Source organism: Pezoporus flaviventris, unplaced genomic scaffold (assembly GCF_033815535.1).
Source record: "Pezoporus flaviventris isolate CSIRO_AGI_PZ_B2104156 unplaced genomic scaffold, CSIRO_AGI_Pfla_v1 ptg000025l, whole genome shotgun sequence".
Taxonomy (NCBI): domain Eukaryota; kingdom Metazoa; phylum Chordata; class Aves; order Psittaciformes; family Psittacidae; genus Pezoporus; species Pezoporus flaviventris.
In genome coordinates, this window is record NW_026892573.1 from 21,440,076 (window position 1) to 21,457,834 (window position 17,759).

At 35.8% G+C, this 17,759-nt stretch overlaps 1 protein-coding gene across 2 annotated transcripts in view; it reads right to left on the reverse strand.

Annotated features, from left to right (window-relative positions):
• Positions 1-17,759, reverse strand: part of DYNC2H1 (dynein cytoplasmic 2 heavy chain 1) — a 164,870-nt gene that overhangs the window by 63,156 nt on the left and 83,955 nt on the right. For both annotated transcript variants that reach the window (XM_061457809.1, XM_061457808.1), the window contains 6 exons: positions 17,141-17,206; positions 14,974-15,024; positions 12,870-12,947; positions 11,585-11,716; positions 9,626-9,698; positions 3,768-3,928 (listed from right to left, as the gene is read on the reverse strand). In XM_061457809.1, coding sequence (XP_061313793.1) covers positions 3,768-3,928; positions 9,626-9,698; positions 11,585-11,716; positions 12,870-12,947; positions 14,974-15,024; positions 17,141-17,206 — 561 coding nt within the window. The remainder of the gene's footprint in view (positions 1-3,767; positions 3,929-9,625; positions 9,699-11,584; positions 11,717-12,869; positions 12,948-14,973; positions 15,025-17,140; positions 17,207-17,759) is intronic.

Genomic DNA, 17,759 nt, shown 5'->3' on the forward strand with positions numbered 1-17,759 from the left:
CTGCAGAACTGCTGATACAGTAAAAACAAGACATAAATGAGAACAAAGTTTCTTTTGATTGTAAGTTAGGAGTACTTTCTTTGAAGAGAAACATGGATTTTCATACTAAGATGAGTGAAAAACTAAGGCTACTCTGTTTCCAACTGAGAAAGACGAATAGCTTCAAAAATTGTCTTTTCTTCATTTTTATAGTACCGTATTGCTGCTAAAATGAATCTGGATCTTCAAATAAAAATACCAAGATCTAAAACTGATAAATCAGAGAAAATTTAAAATAAAGGACTTTTTCCGCGGCAGAATTACTGCAACAACTGATGTTAGACTATCTGTAGAGTGCATTCACATTAGTTCTCCCTTAGAATCTAATAGGAAGCTTTACACTACAAAAAGCCCAGAACCAAACAAGTTGAAAAAACAGCTGAAAAAGCTGAAAAGTTGAAAGAAGTTGTAAAATGTTGTAAAATGTTGTCTTGGCATTACTGCTATAGCAAAACAGAACTACTGTTTGACTTCATCAAACATCCCTTAAGTGGAAATCCTTCCTGTCTTTTTATCCTAAAACTGTACTGACACAAAGAAATTTGAGGCCTTAGCTTTATATGATGATGCAGAGATATCTTCTGCCTAAATAAACCTAGAGTATAATATATTGAAATAATTCAAAATAGCCAAAAGAAGACACCAAAAGTCACCAGACAATATGGTAGAGCAACACCCAAATTCAGTGGTCTTTTCTTCACTCCATCTAAGAAATCATAGAATCATAGAATCGTTAGGGTTGGAAAGGACCTTAAGATCATCAAGTTCCAACCCCCCTGCCATGGGCAGGGACACCCTACACTAAATTATATCACCCAAGGCCTCGTCCAACCTGGCCTTGAACACTGCCAGGGATGGAGCATTCACAACCTCACACAATACTCCAGGTGAGGTCTCACAAGAGCAGAGTAGAGGGGCAGGTTCACCTCCTTCGACCTGCTGGTCACGCTCCTTTCGATGCAGCCCAGGATACCGTTGGCTTTCTGGGCTGCAAGTGCACACTGCTGGCTCATGTTCATTTTCTCATCAACCAACACCCCCAAGTCCTTCTCCACAAGGCTGCTCTGAATCTCTTCTCTGCCCAACCTGGAGCTGTGCCTGGGATTGCTCCGACCCAGCTGTAGGACCTTGCACTTGGCATGGTTAAACTTCATGAGGTCGGCATCAGCCCACCTCACAAGTGTGTCAAGGTCCCTCTGGATGGCATTCCTTCCCTCCAGCGTATCAACCAAACCACACAGCTTGGTGGCAAACCTGCTGAGGGCACGTGTCAGTGACGAAGATGTTAAACAAGACCGGTCCCAACACCGATCCCTGAGGGACACCACTCGTTACTGGACATTGAGCCATTGACCACAACTCTTTGCATGCGGCCATCCAGCCAGTTCTTTATCCACCGAGTGGTCCATCCATCAAATTGATGTCTCTCCAATTTAGAGACAAGGATGTCATGTGGGACAGTGTCGAATGCTTTGCACAAGTCCAGGTAGATGATTATCAACTGCTCTACCCCTGTCCATCAGTTCTGTAGCCCCATCATAGAAGGCCATCAAACTGGTCAGGCAGGATTTCCCCTTAGTGAAGCCATGCTGGCTGTCACCAAGCACCTTGTTGATTTTCATGTGCCTTAGCATGCCTTCCAGGAGAACCTGCTCCAAGATTTTGCCAGGCAGAGAGGTGAGACTGACTGGTCTGTAATTCCCCAGGTCATCTATTTTCCCCTTCTTGAAAATGGGGGTTATATTTCCTTTATTCCAGTCGAAATAATTGAACAGAAGAATCGGATCTTGTATGTTCTATTCAAATTGCATGAGTAAGTGCAGGAATAAAATAGTAACAACAATATATTCTCATTAGTAGGACAACTTTTAGATGATTTAGCTTTGAGTACTGCTCCTTAGTCAAATACCATACCATGTTATATTTTAAAAGTCAAAAATGTAAACGATACTTAGAGCTAAAAATAAAAAGCTGTGTGGTAGAGTAAGAAACATGCATTATGAAACATTCACAGCTAGATGAGCTGGCAGTAGGATCTAAATCTGTACAATTTGATAAGAAAGATATATTGCATCAGTGCACATTCCAGGAAAGGAACAATTTCAAGGACTGTTTAAAAGCATTTGGCATTTTTGTGCTAATTCCCGATCAGCTAAGAAAACAATTCCCTCCCCAGAATGTTTTAAAATACAGAAGGAAACGCTTTACAAAAAGGTATAAAGCATGTTGGTCCTGTGTATTAGGAATATTAGAAACCCACTTGTATCAGAGAATTATTTGACTTGGAATAAATCTTAGAAGGTCTCTAGTCCAAACTCCTGCTCAACTTAAGAGTCAGCTGAGGGCTTTGTCCAGTGGACTCTTGCTGTTTCCAACTACCTGATTGAAGAATGTAGAGAAGATAGAGCCAGAATCTTTCAGAGGCCACGGTGACAGGACTGAAGTTAATGCACACAAGTTGGAACGTGGGAAATACTGATTTGATATTAGAAAAAATATTATCCTGTAAGAGTGGTCAAATACTGGAACAAATTCCCCAGAGATAGTGTGGGATCTCCATCCTTGGAGGGGGGACCTCTGAGCAGCAGACTGAAGCAGATAATCTCCAGAAGTCCCTTCCAATGCAGGTTATTCCATGAAATTAACAGCTAATGTAAATTTCTTCTTAATACAAGTTGTTTTCAAGACCTCTGCATAGATCCAATTTAGAAACAGACACAGAACATATAAAGGGATTACTTAACAGTACAATTCCTACTCAAAGGGAATTATCTTCACTCAGTTCAGTGTTGAATGCAAATAAGGGAAGAAGTGGTATGCCATGACAAAAAACAACTGTTACTCTGGCTGGGCAAATAATTTCCATTTTGTACACCTATTCCTGAAATCAGAGAGCTTTCGACATAGTCAATCTTAACCACTTTTTAAAAAAGACTTGAAATACAACAGCTCTCTTCAGGAACTCCCATCAACAATGAAGTGTTTAACATTTACTTGTCAAATTTCTCAAAATATTTTACAGAGTTTCTCAAGATACTTAAGTAGTCACAAAGAGTGAACATCTGATTCATGTTTTCTGTTGAAGAAATAAACATCCAAGTCCTGTAAGCAGAGGAAATGATGAAGTCTAGTTTTCACAGAGTCATGGAATGGTTTGCGTTGGAAGGGACCTTAAAGATCATCTAGTTCCAACTCCCTGCCACAGGTAGCGATACCATTCAATAGACCAGGTTACTCAAAGCCCTGTCCAAGTTGGCCTTGAACACTTCCAGGGATGGGGCATCCACTTCTCTGAGCAACCTGTTCCAGTGCCTCAGCACCCTCACAATAACGAATTCCTTCTTTAAATCTTTCTGTTTCTTTATTTTGTTTTGTTTTGTTCATACTTTGGTAACTCCACACTAAAAAAGATAATGTTTCACCATAACAATTCTCTGTCTCTTTCATTCTCTTCCATGTATCTTCTCATTTTTCCCTTCTCCAAGTTAGAGGAATGTCTCTCATGTGGATTCTGCTTCTGTGAGGATCACCGATTGTGTCTCTCTACTCCAACCCACGTTGCCAGTGGAATCAGAAGTTAATGGCAAGATAGGTGGGAACAACAAACGCACAGACACCAAACTATGCTTTTACATACTAACTTCCTTAAAAACCAAGGTAAAACAGATATTACTACTGTAAAATTTTATACATTGTGGGATTTAATCATTATGCTTTCTAAGACTGACCTGATGGTAGCACTCAGTATTTCTTTCAAGACTGGCAAGTTCTTGCAACTCTTGAGAAGGATCAGCACCAGGAGAAATAATTATCAAGATGGGTTCAATTTCCATAGTCTCCTTATACAGACGTTTCAAATTCAGAGGCGATGGAGATAGCTCTTTTGTCCCTAGAATTAGAATTAGAATTATTATGGAAATAAAGTGACTACACAGGATGGAGTGCTTCACTGACCACTTTTAGAGATTATCTAACTGAACATACAATGTTCTGTTCAATGGAGACCATAACACTGGTCCTAAAATGATAAATAAATCTTTACGACATGCAGGTAGAGTCACCCTACATTGTGAAGAAAAAGACACAAGCACCAAAAGAGTGCCTGTACTTCCAGATTGTCAGACATATATTGAAGTCTTTATTTAGAATGCAGTCTTCAAGAAAAATAACAAAAAGAGAAAAGGTGGAACCTAAGAATATAAAAAGATATGTTATTTGCTAAAACTAACTGCAGTGTGTATGTCCATATGCAGAACTTCTCTCCTGTATTATCCTCAGAGCCTTAATTACTAGACTTTGACTTTACACAGTTCTTAGTACTACAATTACTTTATTATTTCCTTTCATGTACAAGTTAAATGCCTAGAATGTTGACCTAGTATAGACAAGGCATTTGTACACAGGCTCACAGCTATAAGTGCATCATAAACTTAAACAGCGTTAATTAGATATTTAAATGCAAATTTATACTGGTCCTTAAGTAGTAAAGTATTAGGTGGAGTGGGAAATCACACCATAAAGCAAGACAGAAGAGCCCAAATCAGTGACATTTATGCCACACTGTCCAAAAGATGCAACACAAGTTTCCTTGAAGGGCACGCTCTGCTTTCAGACTTGAGCTATTATCTCCACATGGAACAATACCGTATCATTTAAACATAGGAGGTAAAGTTAGCTAAGGTTATTGGAGCACCTCCCATATGAAGAGAGGCTGAGGAAGTTGGGGCTGTTCAGCCTGGAGAAGAGAAGGCTGCGTGGAGACCGCATAGCAGCCTTCCAGTATCTGAAGGGGGCCTATAGGGATGCTGGAGAGGAACTCTTCACTAGAGACTGTAGTGATAGGACAAGGGGTAATGGGTTAAAACTTAAACAGAGGAAGTTTAGATTGGATATAAGGAGGAAGTTCTTTCCTGTTAGGGTGGTGAGGCACTGGAATGGGTTGCCCAGGGAGGTTGTGAATGCTCCATCCCTGGCAGTGTTCAAGACCAGGTTGGACGAGGCCTTGGGTGATATGATTTAGCGTAAGGTGTCCCTGCCCATGGCAGGGGGGTTGGAACTAGATGATCTTAAGGTCCTTTCCAACCCTAACTATTCTATGATTCTCTCAGAGACTCTAATAGATACAACTAGACAAATAATATCACTACCAATCAAAATGCCTTAAAAATAATTTTAACACAACTAACATTGGAAAATATTTTCATTACATCATTAGGTGTGCAGAGGTAATAGAAGTTGAGGTAAATATACAAACAAGGCCATAAGGCAATTGATACAGGCAGCTCCCTTGATGAGTTCTGCTGCTCACTGCCAACAAGCCCCAAACTATAAAAGATCCATCAAAAGGCACTGAAATTAAAGTAGGGCTGTTCAGTGCTGGACTGAAGCATGCTCAGAGAAGAAGACTCTTGAGGGACACTTATCTGTCAGAATCTCAAAAATGTCTGACAAACATCTGCAACCTGTTTCTCTCAATGAACCCTGTATTGGCCAAATTTGGATGCATTCTCAGAAGTCCTTAAAAAGAGCATACACTTTGAATGAAAGTTGCCCAGCATACTGCTTTCTAGTCATTTCTCCAAACTGAGGTTATACTAACATTTTTTACAGTACAAACTACTCCAGATTTAACATTCCCTTCGCTAACATACTAAATGGAAATAGCTAAGCTATTGGCAGAAATGGTAGAAAGAAAGACAATAGACATATTACCTAAGAAAATAAATTTTATATATAACTACAGATTGACTTGTGTTTTTTTTCCAAGTACAGTCATAATTTAAGCTACTGGAGTCTAAGCAATAAAAGAAAAATATCAAGAAGCAGAACATGATAGCATTCTGTAAAGTAAGAATGTTTATTTTAGTTAAAGCTTTTATGAAGAGTGTTTACAATACTGAAAATAGAAAACAATATCATGCCTATAATTAGGAAAATCTAACATGAAATATTGGGTTTTGTTGGTGAGGTACCTTGCACCTCTTCCTAGAGGTACAAGGAAGAGGTACTTGTGATGCATTCTGGTATCTGGGCTATAAACCACTGTCTTGCTCCTTAAGCACATTTCATCTCATCAAGCCACTCTCTCCTGAGCTGCATTCACTGTTGAAATATCAAAATCTAATTGCTTCCATATGAATTTAATTGACATATTACATAAAGCATTATTACAATGTAATCAGTAGCTACATAAGCAATAAAGATATATTAAGAATCTTAGCACCAAATTTTAGATCAAAATTTGATTAAAAGTAAGGGTTTGGAAAGGTAAATTTTAAGTTTTTATTTCAGTGAAGAAATTTTTTAAAATCTTCACTACTGCTTCAAATGCTATGAAAGATGTAAAAAATGAAAAATATTTGCTGAAGTCAACAGGCAGCAAGGATCCAAAAACTAAACAAAGATCTTTCTGACCACTCATTAACACTGTGCAATGGGCATTGTGTAATGCTGCAGATATTTTGTTATTACATGGAAATGCAGAACAGATGTACAAAGTCATGTAAGGCAAATACACTGAGTCTTTTAAATAGCGTGTTACTACTTCCAGTTGAGAAACCCTGGAGACATAAAACACTGGTTACTGCAAAAAGTCTCACTATAGGCTTGTAATGTGCTTATACTCTTGCACTGACATTTACTATTTGTCATTGACAAAGACAGTTAACACACTAGACAGACCTCTCCACCACTTCAGTCATCAAGTTCCTGTATTTAAAGATTGCTTTGCTGCTACAAACAGATGCATGGAATATACTACAGTCAATATAAACCAGAGACCGTTTTATTTTTAGTGCTAGCAGAAGGCACACAGATTTCTGAGATGCTTAATTAATTAGGAGTTTTGATATTCTACAAAACGCTACGTTAACCTGGGCCTACTTCTTGGCCTCACACTCACTGGGGAATAGATGAATACGTGTACACCTGCAACTTAAGCTATTATAATAACATTTATGGTAATGATGCTAAACTTAGGTGTAATTGTAAATGAGTAACAGCCTAGTCAAATATATTGTGGTACTCTTGAGATGCACCATTTACAAAATTAATACAGTATAAGTTTTCTTCCATAAACCAGTTTGGATTTACAGAAATTTGGACACAGTGTTTATTAAAAGCATAGCTATGCTGAAGGTGCTTTTTTAAAAAAAAAAAAAAGAAGCTCAACAGAAATGAAATCTAGAAAAACTACAATACAGATACAGCACCGTCTATTCCTGGCCATTACAGCCAGGATTACATTTAGAGAAATGAAAATAAGGACTCCATGGTTTTCAGGGTAAATCAGTAAGTATTCATATTCCAGCTAATAACTATGTAGTCAGCGTGGGAATTCTAACATACTTTTCTGCCTGACTGTTCCATTCTGATAGAATTTCTTAACTCTCACTATCCAAAATGACATCCTGACATGAGAAGAAAAAGCAAATGTGAGAGCAAATAACCTTTCAGTTATGTCAGGGGGAGGGATCGAAGAGGAAAAAAGAAACACCTGACATATAAATCCAAATCTGGCACAGGGTGCAAACTTTGTGGGTTTTATAAACTGATGAAGTTTCCATAAAAATCAATGAACAGCTTTTCACAAAACTTCTCTACAAAAGTCAATGAATTAAAACCAATTTACAGCAGCTGGAACTTGAACTCAAAGTGCTTGTTAAAATTCCTCCTGATGGTGATCTGTCCACAGAGAAACAATGTACAAAAACATCAGTAAATGTATTATTGCCATTAACAATTCCAATACAGAAAGCAGGAAAGATTATTTTTTTAATTATTATTTTGGCAAGTAATTTTATTTTTGCCTAGATGCAGTCCAAAGAACTCTGGTCTACATTACAGAAAAAGGCCTGCTCATAGCTGTTGTCCCATAGTGGCACAAGAACAGGAAACTCCCTTTTGCTACACCATTTTCCTAACAAGATGCATACCAGTATACCATGTAAAATAAAGAAATAAGCATACTTTGGGTGCCCACAAAATACATTTATAGAAAACTCTTATGAACTTTATCTTCAAAAGAAATTATTTTAATCCTCCTTCATACATACATTTACAAATACATGTAAAAGATGAAAAAAGGAAAAAAAAAAAAAAACAACGAACCACCATATCTGGATAAATTAGAAACAGAAGGCTTTCTTGTAGGGCATTATGGCTCTTTTGGAACTCATTTTTCTCCCAGGAAAACACCTAAAGGAGATTGGAAACTTTACAGTTCCCTTTTGAACTAAGTGAAACACTTGTCATTTGATTCTAACAGGCAGGGACATTGTCACTGGGGCACCCATACACTCACCATGATGAAAGTACTTTCTGTATCTACTAATAACATTTGACAGAGCAGGCTAACATTACTTCTGAAAGTACAGGCCATGGTGGCAGACATGGAACCAATTTTTATCAGAATTAAAGCCCACAAGCAGAGCATAAGGAGGAAGTAAGATAAACTCTCACCCAAATGTCATGAAAAATGTAAGAATCAGATACCTAAATTTATACCTAATCTTATAGAAGAAGTGACATGTATGTTGAGAACTTAAAATTGTCACAGTCATGTTTATGTAACTCATCCATCGCATTATGATGCAAAATCACCCATCTCGAGGTCATTCAAACTGCAGATCTTCTCAAGCACTGGATATACAAGTTTAGACATATTACCTTGGCAGCCTGTGAGTCAATTTTCCACGTTCACTTCCCACTATATTAAGAACGGCCTTTGTCACTTACACTTAAGATCATTAGAATCTCAGTCTTTCCTTTCTGTTAATCCCACTTCTGTGGGATTAAAAGCCACATTAAAAACAACAAATTGGTTGGTTTTACCGACTAGATTTTAATGTGGTTATTAGCTGTCTTGTCCCTATGTAATGCCTATTATTCTGTCTTGTCCCTATGTAATGCCTATGAGGGTGACTTTTAAAAGTACAATGTCCACCCCAATGAGAGACTTGTAATTCATCTTTCACATGTGCATTTTCATTAATGGCTAAAAAATGAAGGGAGGCTTTGGTGTGCTGTATTGCAATATCTGGAACATAAGTCCCAAGCTTTAGATATAATAGACCTCAGAGAGGAAACAGACAGATGAGAACAAATAGACAATTACAGTACTGAATCACTCTAAATCCTGTGTATTTCCTCACATCATCATCAAAGAGACGAAACAATCTTTTGAGATCCAGTTGACAAGATCTCAAACCTAATGGTTTTAAAATGGTAAATGACATTAAACAGAACAATCTTTTTGGGAAATTTCTGGTTTAGGGAAAATGCTGAATGTAAAACTTATAGAAAACCAGCTACCATCCTTTCTTAATTACTCCAGCATTCAAGAATTCAGTAAAAGAATGTGACAGATCTTTAATACATTTTAAATCACTATGCAACATAAATACCAAACCATTTGAAAGCCCTTTTAAATAATATTTACCAAGAACAAAATCAGCAAATCCATTTACAGCATATTTTCAAATCCTAAATTTTTGATTCCGTAAGAACTATAAAATAGAAGAGAAAATGGACCAAAACCATTATTTAATTGTTGTGTGGAAACACCTTGGAGAAAAAAGTAACTTACCTAGGGTTTTACATGCAAAAAGAGACATGGCACTCTGTAGCCTGTCTGGTCGGACAGCCTGGACCACAAGTACCTTAAAATAAAATACATTCAGAAGAGATGCGTTTCTAAACGTATATTGTGACAATTTAAAAAGTAAGACTTTTCTAAGAAGGCTGAATTATTTAAAATTCTCTTTCGAACAAAGTTATTTTCTCTGAATAGCTATCTGATCAATCCTTTCCAAGACAACCTAATGTAATTGCTCTTTTGTAAGTAGCTTGTCCTATTAACAGGATCACAAGACAGATCTACCTCTAGTGTCTATTTGTAAGCTGTAACTTCTACACTGTTTTAGAAAAAAGCTCTGTGAGTAGCTAGAATGACAGAAAGCGAACTTAGCTTTAAACCAGTAATCTGAATTCTATACATGTATTCAGGCAGCAACGTCCTAACTGGAATGAATAGTAATGTTTCTGATTTCAGTGCAGCAATACAGTAAAATAATCAGTTTTGAAGTAACTCCCTTTAGCAAACCTTTAGAGTTTCATATTTAACTTCTTTCTCTGAGACACTCTGACTTTCAAACCTCCTAGTTCTGCAAATTCTTTTTACTGTTCTTCAAAAGACTACAGAACATGAGCAGCTAATAAGTTCGGATACAAAATTAAATCAGTACTTTTCCTACCAGCAACCTCTTTTTCCGTTAACTTCATGCAAATTTTCAGGGCAGGCAACTGCAGGCAACTAATGCAACTTCAGTAAAAATGATATGTTAAAATCATGACATCTTCTCCTACCCCCTTACTTGTAGATGTGTAAATGACAGTGCTGATCCTACCATCACATTCCAGTTTACAGTATCTGCTATTTTGGAGGAAAAATTTAACTTAATCAAGTTTTTAAGTGCTACATTTTAAGCCTGAGATTGCACTAAGTGTTACTTCACTATTTTTATGTTTAACATACAGTTTGAAAGAAACTAACTCACGTGTAGCATATAATCAAGTAGTTTCAGTATATTTCATCAACAGAAACGTCAATACTTTCTACACAAGGAACTACATACATAATACATTGACCATTTCAGATTTATTATCCTATAAATGCCATACTTTTATGAGCACAGCATGTTGTCATTAGAGTTGCTCTTCAGCATCTCATCCAATCAAATGTAACTTGGACAAATTCCCTTCCAAAATTGTTTGTTCCTAAATTCCACACATGCTACTTTAGAAATTCTCTTCCTGTACAAAAACTCCAAATACAGAGCCACTAAGAGACAATCAGCATGAAACTATATTGTCGTATACCTCTTCACTTCTTTGGACAGGCCTTCATTTAATATCAAGTACTTCAAATGAAAAATCATAGTATCATGTGAAAGTGAGTAATAACACCCTTTCTTCCTTAAACAAAAGAAGGTTGCCAGAGTAGAAGAGATCCCAGGTTGAGGAAGGGACTTGCCTCTCCAACATTCTTGATGAGTTCTTTGATCACTAAGCTTTCAGGAATTTTTTTAACCACTATTTTATGACTACTGTTCTAAAAATCAGTGGTTGCTATTACATTTTTTGGTGTTCATTCAGATGTGTGAGTTTGCACATTTTATGATGAACTAAATTAATGATGCTCAACAAGCTGACAAATTCTTCAGTAACAAAGCAACCATAAAAGAATTTTAATATCCATTCATGAAATTAATTCTGTAAATATTAACAAAAAGCTTGTTACCTTACAGAGCATGCTCAGCTGCAGCCAATACATTAACACAAGAACAGACTCAGATAAAAGAGAGCTAAATATATATTATAGAAAAAAGAAAAATCCTTAGACTAAATAAACTAGTTAAGCCGTAAGACAATGGAGATACTGTCAATCGCTTATGATTCAACCAGGCCTGAAGCCTAAATTCCCAAGGTGTAAAACTTTCAATGCTGAACTCACAATTTTTAAATTATTTAATATTAAAAAAATTACCTGCTGAAATAAGGATATTCTTTTCACAACAGTAGATGGAAAGTCTTGTTCACACACAGAACTCTGAGAAAAAGTGTGCCACAGACCTTCATCTTCAAAGCAAAGTGTCTGATAGAGTCCTGGGAGAGAAATCTACAGAACAAACAATGTATATTTAACAATAAAGAAGAATACTCATTTTGACATTATATATTGTGATTGATTTGCAAATACCTCTAGGACCCTAAACGTATAAATACTCATGCACATCACATGACTCAATCCAATTTTATCCTCAGAGAGAAGAAAAGGGTAGGTTTTAAAATTAACCATTTGTTTACCTATTCAATGAAAATGCTGTCGCTGTTTGCTCTATATTTTTAAAACTCTAGTTTCTTTCATTTTAAAATTTAGGCTCTACCCAATCGTAATCCTTTCTTTTAAACATGACTAGATTCTTTTTCTATCCTTACATACTACTGATTCACCCAAGTTGCTCACTTTCTGTTTGTTTTTAAAAACCCTAACAATCCTAATTGTCACACCATTATTGCAATTGCTCCTGATCCCTGGTGAAGAGACATGAAAAATAATGAACTCTGGATTTAGCAGCAAAAGTCCTTGCCAAAGACTTGTCAAGGTTTCCTTTCTTGATGCTGAACTAAATGCAGAAGGAGAAGAGCCTAAGACAGAATTTCAAAGACTAGCATTTTCATTTAGCTCCCTTCAGGATCAGAGGACATCTACATTAACTGTTGCAGGGTGAACCAAAGCAAGACAATGTTTTTTGTTTTAGTTTGAAATGACTTGATCTGAGTAATAACAAACAAAAATACCTTTAAAGATGGGTATGGAAATCTGGTAAGTAGAAAGGTTATTTCCAAACTAACAGTTTATGGCTTTTAATACAATATGAAGTGATTTGTGAAAGTTAGTACGTAAAAGAAATCTGCAACTTGAATATTCCTTGCGATTTTTCTTCTGTATATTTTTCTAAGAATTTTTCTAAGAAATTGTAGTGCCTTGGGTAGGATTAGAGTATTTTCTAATCTCAGTAGGATGACAGGTTCATTTATATGCACTGAAATGCACTGTTAGATGAGGTTGAGATGTACATGCAAAAGGCTCAGAAAAATGAAAGGTAGGCATATGTTCAGCCATGGTTTCTGGAAGATAGAATAAACCATTAAAAAATAACAAAATACTTCCATCTAGTAAATATATATTTGAGTATTCATGTCCAAATTACTATTTGCTAAAACCAAAGGCCTTTTAAGTTAAATTCAACCCACCACATGATGCATACCTTCAAAGATGCTACTGCCCAGGCTCGGTCTTGTTCAATCCAAGAAGGAATCTGGTCACGAACACTTCTTTGTGAATCCTTATTCAAAAACACAAAAGTTACACAAATTTTTGTGAAATGTTATATTCAGTAATAAGATTGCAAACCCCACGTTTTTAATGAAAATAGCATTCACAACTGGACTCTTTTTGTGGTCCTATGTGAAATTCATAAATGGCATAACAAAACAAAAGCTACCAACAATTTAAATTTTGAGATATACTGTTTACATAAACACTTGCTTAACCACTTGAGCCTGAAAATATTTTACCATTTAAAGCACCTGTATGACACACTCTAAGTAGTTTTCTTTTCCATATGCACTCTGAGCAAGTGACTTAAAAAAATAACTCCATTGCACATATTTGCAGCCATGAGGAAGATGGTTCTTTACACAAAAAGCAATTCTGGGGTAATTCACTAGGCAAAGCATCACTTCTGAACATCTCTGCATTGGTACAGTTTAGTCACAGCTCCATTTTTCTGCTTCTTAGATGTTGGGTATGGAGAAAATTCTAAGGATGAACAACATGGCTTAAGCTCCTGTGGAATCTCTGTATTCACTACATTATTTTTTAAGAAAGAATCTTACAGTACCCATTAACAAGTCTGACAGTCTCTGTCTGAAAATGTACTTGCATCTCTCAAACACTGAGCATCTTTAATAGCAATCTTAAATGTTCAGCAGAAAAAAGGAAAGCTTTCTCGTGAAAAGATATCTCAGCCATGAATTATAAACCCTGAGAAAGACAAGAGTAGGAAACTTGGAAGCAATTGTAGGAATAAACTTGAAATGGGTCTGCAATATACTTTCCACTTAGAAGTGGGATTGAATCAAGTATGTCCCCATTCTTTCCAAAATATATGAGTTGTGTGTTAGGTGGAACAGAGGTAGGATTGGTGTTAAATTCCATTATACAATCAGGTCTTACATAGCTTGAAAACACGTACATCAAGAAAATATTTGAAAATCACCAAACTCATTGATGTTTAATTGAATTTTAAAGATTCCATAGAGATGAAGAGGGACTTCTCTGCTCACCCTGAACCTGTAGAGTCATGTAAGTGCTAGAGAAACTAAGGATTTAAGAAACCAGCCATTTAAGTAAGAAAACCTGAGTAATATATTGTGTTTAAAGCAACTTGCGAATCCTGCCAGCACGCATGTGAACACAGTTGATGCCACTAATATTCGAAAAACAAGGTAGTCACACTGTTCATTGTCTTGTACCACTGGCTGTACAAGATACTCTGACAGACACCTGAACAAGGCTAACCATTAAAATTTATTCTGAATTATGAAAACTGCAACTGAGCATGATGGAAATGAGATAGCATGACCCTGAACAAAGATCAGCAAAGTAGAGGCAAAGACTAAGCCCACAAATCCTGATTGGGCTCAAGTTTCATAAAAATACTTTTCAAAACCTTTGTCAAAGTACTTGGTTCAAAGAAGGGCTACAATGGATAAGACTACAGAAAGCTTTTTTCCTCTACTCTTTTCTACTGGAAGATTATTTTGAAAGTATACAGATTCAATAGAATTGAGGGGCACTTCGTAAACTACAGTATGATTGATCAGGCATGCAACAGAACCTTCCTAAACTAGCTCTGTCACTTAGGAAAACGTATAAATACATCTCCAGATATAGAACTCTGAAGCTGGGGAAAAAAGCATGTCAAAGTTAGCAAAGTGTGTGGACTAACATACGAAAAGCACAACTCATGTATAATATCAGGGGAAAGAAGGATTCAGAAACACTGATTTTAGCTACAGAAGACAGCTTAAACCTCCTCAAACATACACTGAAAAAAACAAATTGTAAACCTGGCAACAGAAAAAGAAAGAGGAAAAAAGCAACAAAGGCAAAAAGTTATGGAAATTGGAAAAAGAGTAGTGATGTTCAGAAAGTTCTTATATTTTTGTATGACTATGTGAGAAGTTACTTGTTCCTTTGATGTATGAATACAATTAATTAAATTATATAGTAAGAATACAACTTTAACTTTTCAGTATTTAAGTAAATGTTCCTTTTTTCAAAATAGACAAATAAATATAGCTTACTGATTTTCTTACGGTATCTCCAATGATCACACCTGTAAAAGTCTCCCATTCCTAGGGGGAATAAATGAACTCTGGTAAGTCACAAGTCGTCTTTTAAGTATAAAGATTAATAGGTAATAGGGTATAGGCAAAGCAGGAAGATAAACAAATTAAAGCCTAGATTCTGAAAGAGTTATAAGACATTTTTAAAACTCTAGTTAATATACTACCAGTATGTAATTCCTTATGAAGAATACAAGCTAAGTGACTGCCGTGCTTTATAAGAAAAAGAAACAAAAGGAGAAGCCCTATTCATAGCACCTACAGCTCCCACCCAGACTGCTAACTATAGACTAGAAAGAAACAACATAGGTGGCTGGAAAGGACACACTGACTAATAAAGCATCAGCAGCCCACATACAACAGATAATTACAGAATCCATGTTTCAATAGTGTTTCACATTATAGCATCCAAATGATGCAGTTATTAGAACAGGAGGAAACTTAATATAATAGACTGGTATTATGAGTACATTGATTGCACTAAGTTGAAATTATATATGATTAAATCTTTTAGACTTGGTATTAAAAACTATGAAGACAGTTTTTAATCATTTTAAGACAGATTAGATCAGTATTTAAAAACATACTACAAATGACAATCTTATATTTGGAGGTGATAAGAAATATACTAAAAAGACTTCATAAATACTGAAATTTTATATAATATCTATAATTCTATGATAAAGAACTTCTTTTTTCATTGTTAAAGACAATGGTAACATCCCAAATGAAAAGGTCCATCAACTAGTACTACTCTGATACAGACTAAAGCATAGTTTTGTGCACCCATCAGTCTAATTCTCTCAATCACAAACTGATGCTTCTCTCCCAATTACAAAGAAAATGCTCATGCACTAAAAAATTCATGCAGGCTTCCCAGTTTTAAAACCAGAAATCATGCAGTATTTTTATGAAGGAAAGAAGTATAATATGCAGAGACACGTAAAACTACCTCAGAAAACTCTATACATATTATTCAGAAAGAGAATGTCTCTACTAAGAGCCAAGGCATTCTATTCTATAATGTAATACAAATTTCTCATCACCACACAAAAAATTAATAAGTACAGAAGGCTGAACTCTTTTGAGACAGGGACTTAGAATACTAAATTCCCTACAAGCATGATAGGAAGCTTCTAGCTTCTTCACATTAACAGCTTTAAAAGAAATGACTTTAAAAAAATAATCACTTCAGCTTCATTTTTCTCAATAAATATTTTACACAAGCACTCGTCTTAACGATTTCATTAAAATAAGCTCCACCTTTCAGAAAAGCAAGAAATTTATTGGTATTATTTGCCCGTTTTAATTCTTGAGTACCCAGATACTGCAGTAATTATATGTAACGTAGATTAAGCTGTTGAAGAGCTCTAACAGTACTATGCTTTCAAAAATATAAACTATTAAAGGATGAGTTCATCAGTCCTCTCAAAGCTAGGCCACTATGGCACAAATACTTAATTGGCCAGAGAACATAAGAAGGACACTCTCTGTACAGAGCACTCTTAGACATACTGCTGCAAACAAGTACATTAATGATCACTGGTTCAGGAATATCTTAAACACTGAAGAATCAATGGCTGAAATGCACAAAGGATAACTTAATTGCTTCACCTTCCAGGAAGACTCCTCTCTTTAAGTGCCTTCAACTGCAGGTTGCAGAATCAGACTTTTACTTAACTTCTCCCTAGGTCTTGCACTCCTTTTCTGCATTTCAATACCAAGGTAACCCCATGTGTAACCATCACTTTACTTATAAAGAAATATCCATATTTAACTGGAAGAATGGATAAATGTCTGGTGGCCACATGGTGTCAGGAAACACTGACACAGTGCCTGCAAGAAACTGCAAGAACCCTCCATAAACATCTTTTTCTGACCCTTATTTAAAAGGCAACTATATACCTACCTTTTCATGGTAATCTTACTTTGAAACTAATAAATATAATGTTGACATCCAAAAGTAACTATCACACAAAAATAGCGGCATATAAATCTAAAATCCCAAATCCTACACTTACTGACTTTACTTAAAACTTTTTAACTGTTCATATTAAATTTATATATTTACACTTCATATTAAATTTAAGTAAATCACTTGGGGATTTTCTCTTCTGGCACTTACATTCTCCTGAAAAAGTTCAGGGTGCATTCCTCGTACAAAATGCAGAGCAAACATTAGCTGATCAGCCTGAAATAAAAGCAGTAAAAATGTATTTATATGTTCATAAAAGTTCACCTTTCTGCTTTTTTTATAAGTAAAAAAAAATTAATCAAATACTTCTAAATCCATAGTACTGACTTAATGACACATATGCTAATTCAAAATTGCTATACCTCTGCAACTTAGACGCAAACACTAATGCAAACTCTGTAACTAAGTACATCTAAATTCCAGTGGAGAAGAAAATAATGGTACTTGTAATAAAGTAAACATACTGAACAGTATCTATTATTTTTCTAAGCTGTGCATAGGAAATGCTTGAAATCTTACAGCAAATTTTTGAAACAGAATTTTGGAGAAAAAAAAAAAACAAAACAAACCAAAAAACCCAAAACAAACAGAAAACAAAAAACACTGTCGACTTCTGACTTTTTCCCAGGTCTGCTGCATCACTTGAATTTCAATCAGTCTCTGAGCACTGCAGCAATAAACCAGGAATAACGGAGCCATGGAAAAAACTACACAAACATATAAGACAATATTTTTCAAAATAATATTGGTTTGCTAAAACTAGGATTCC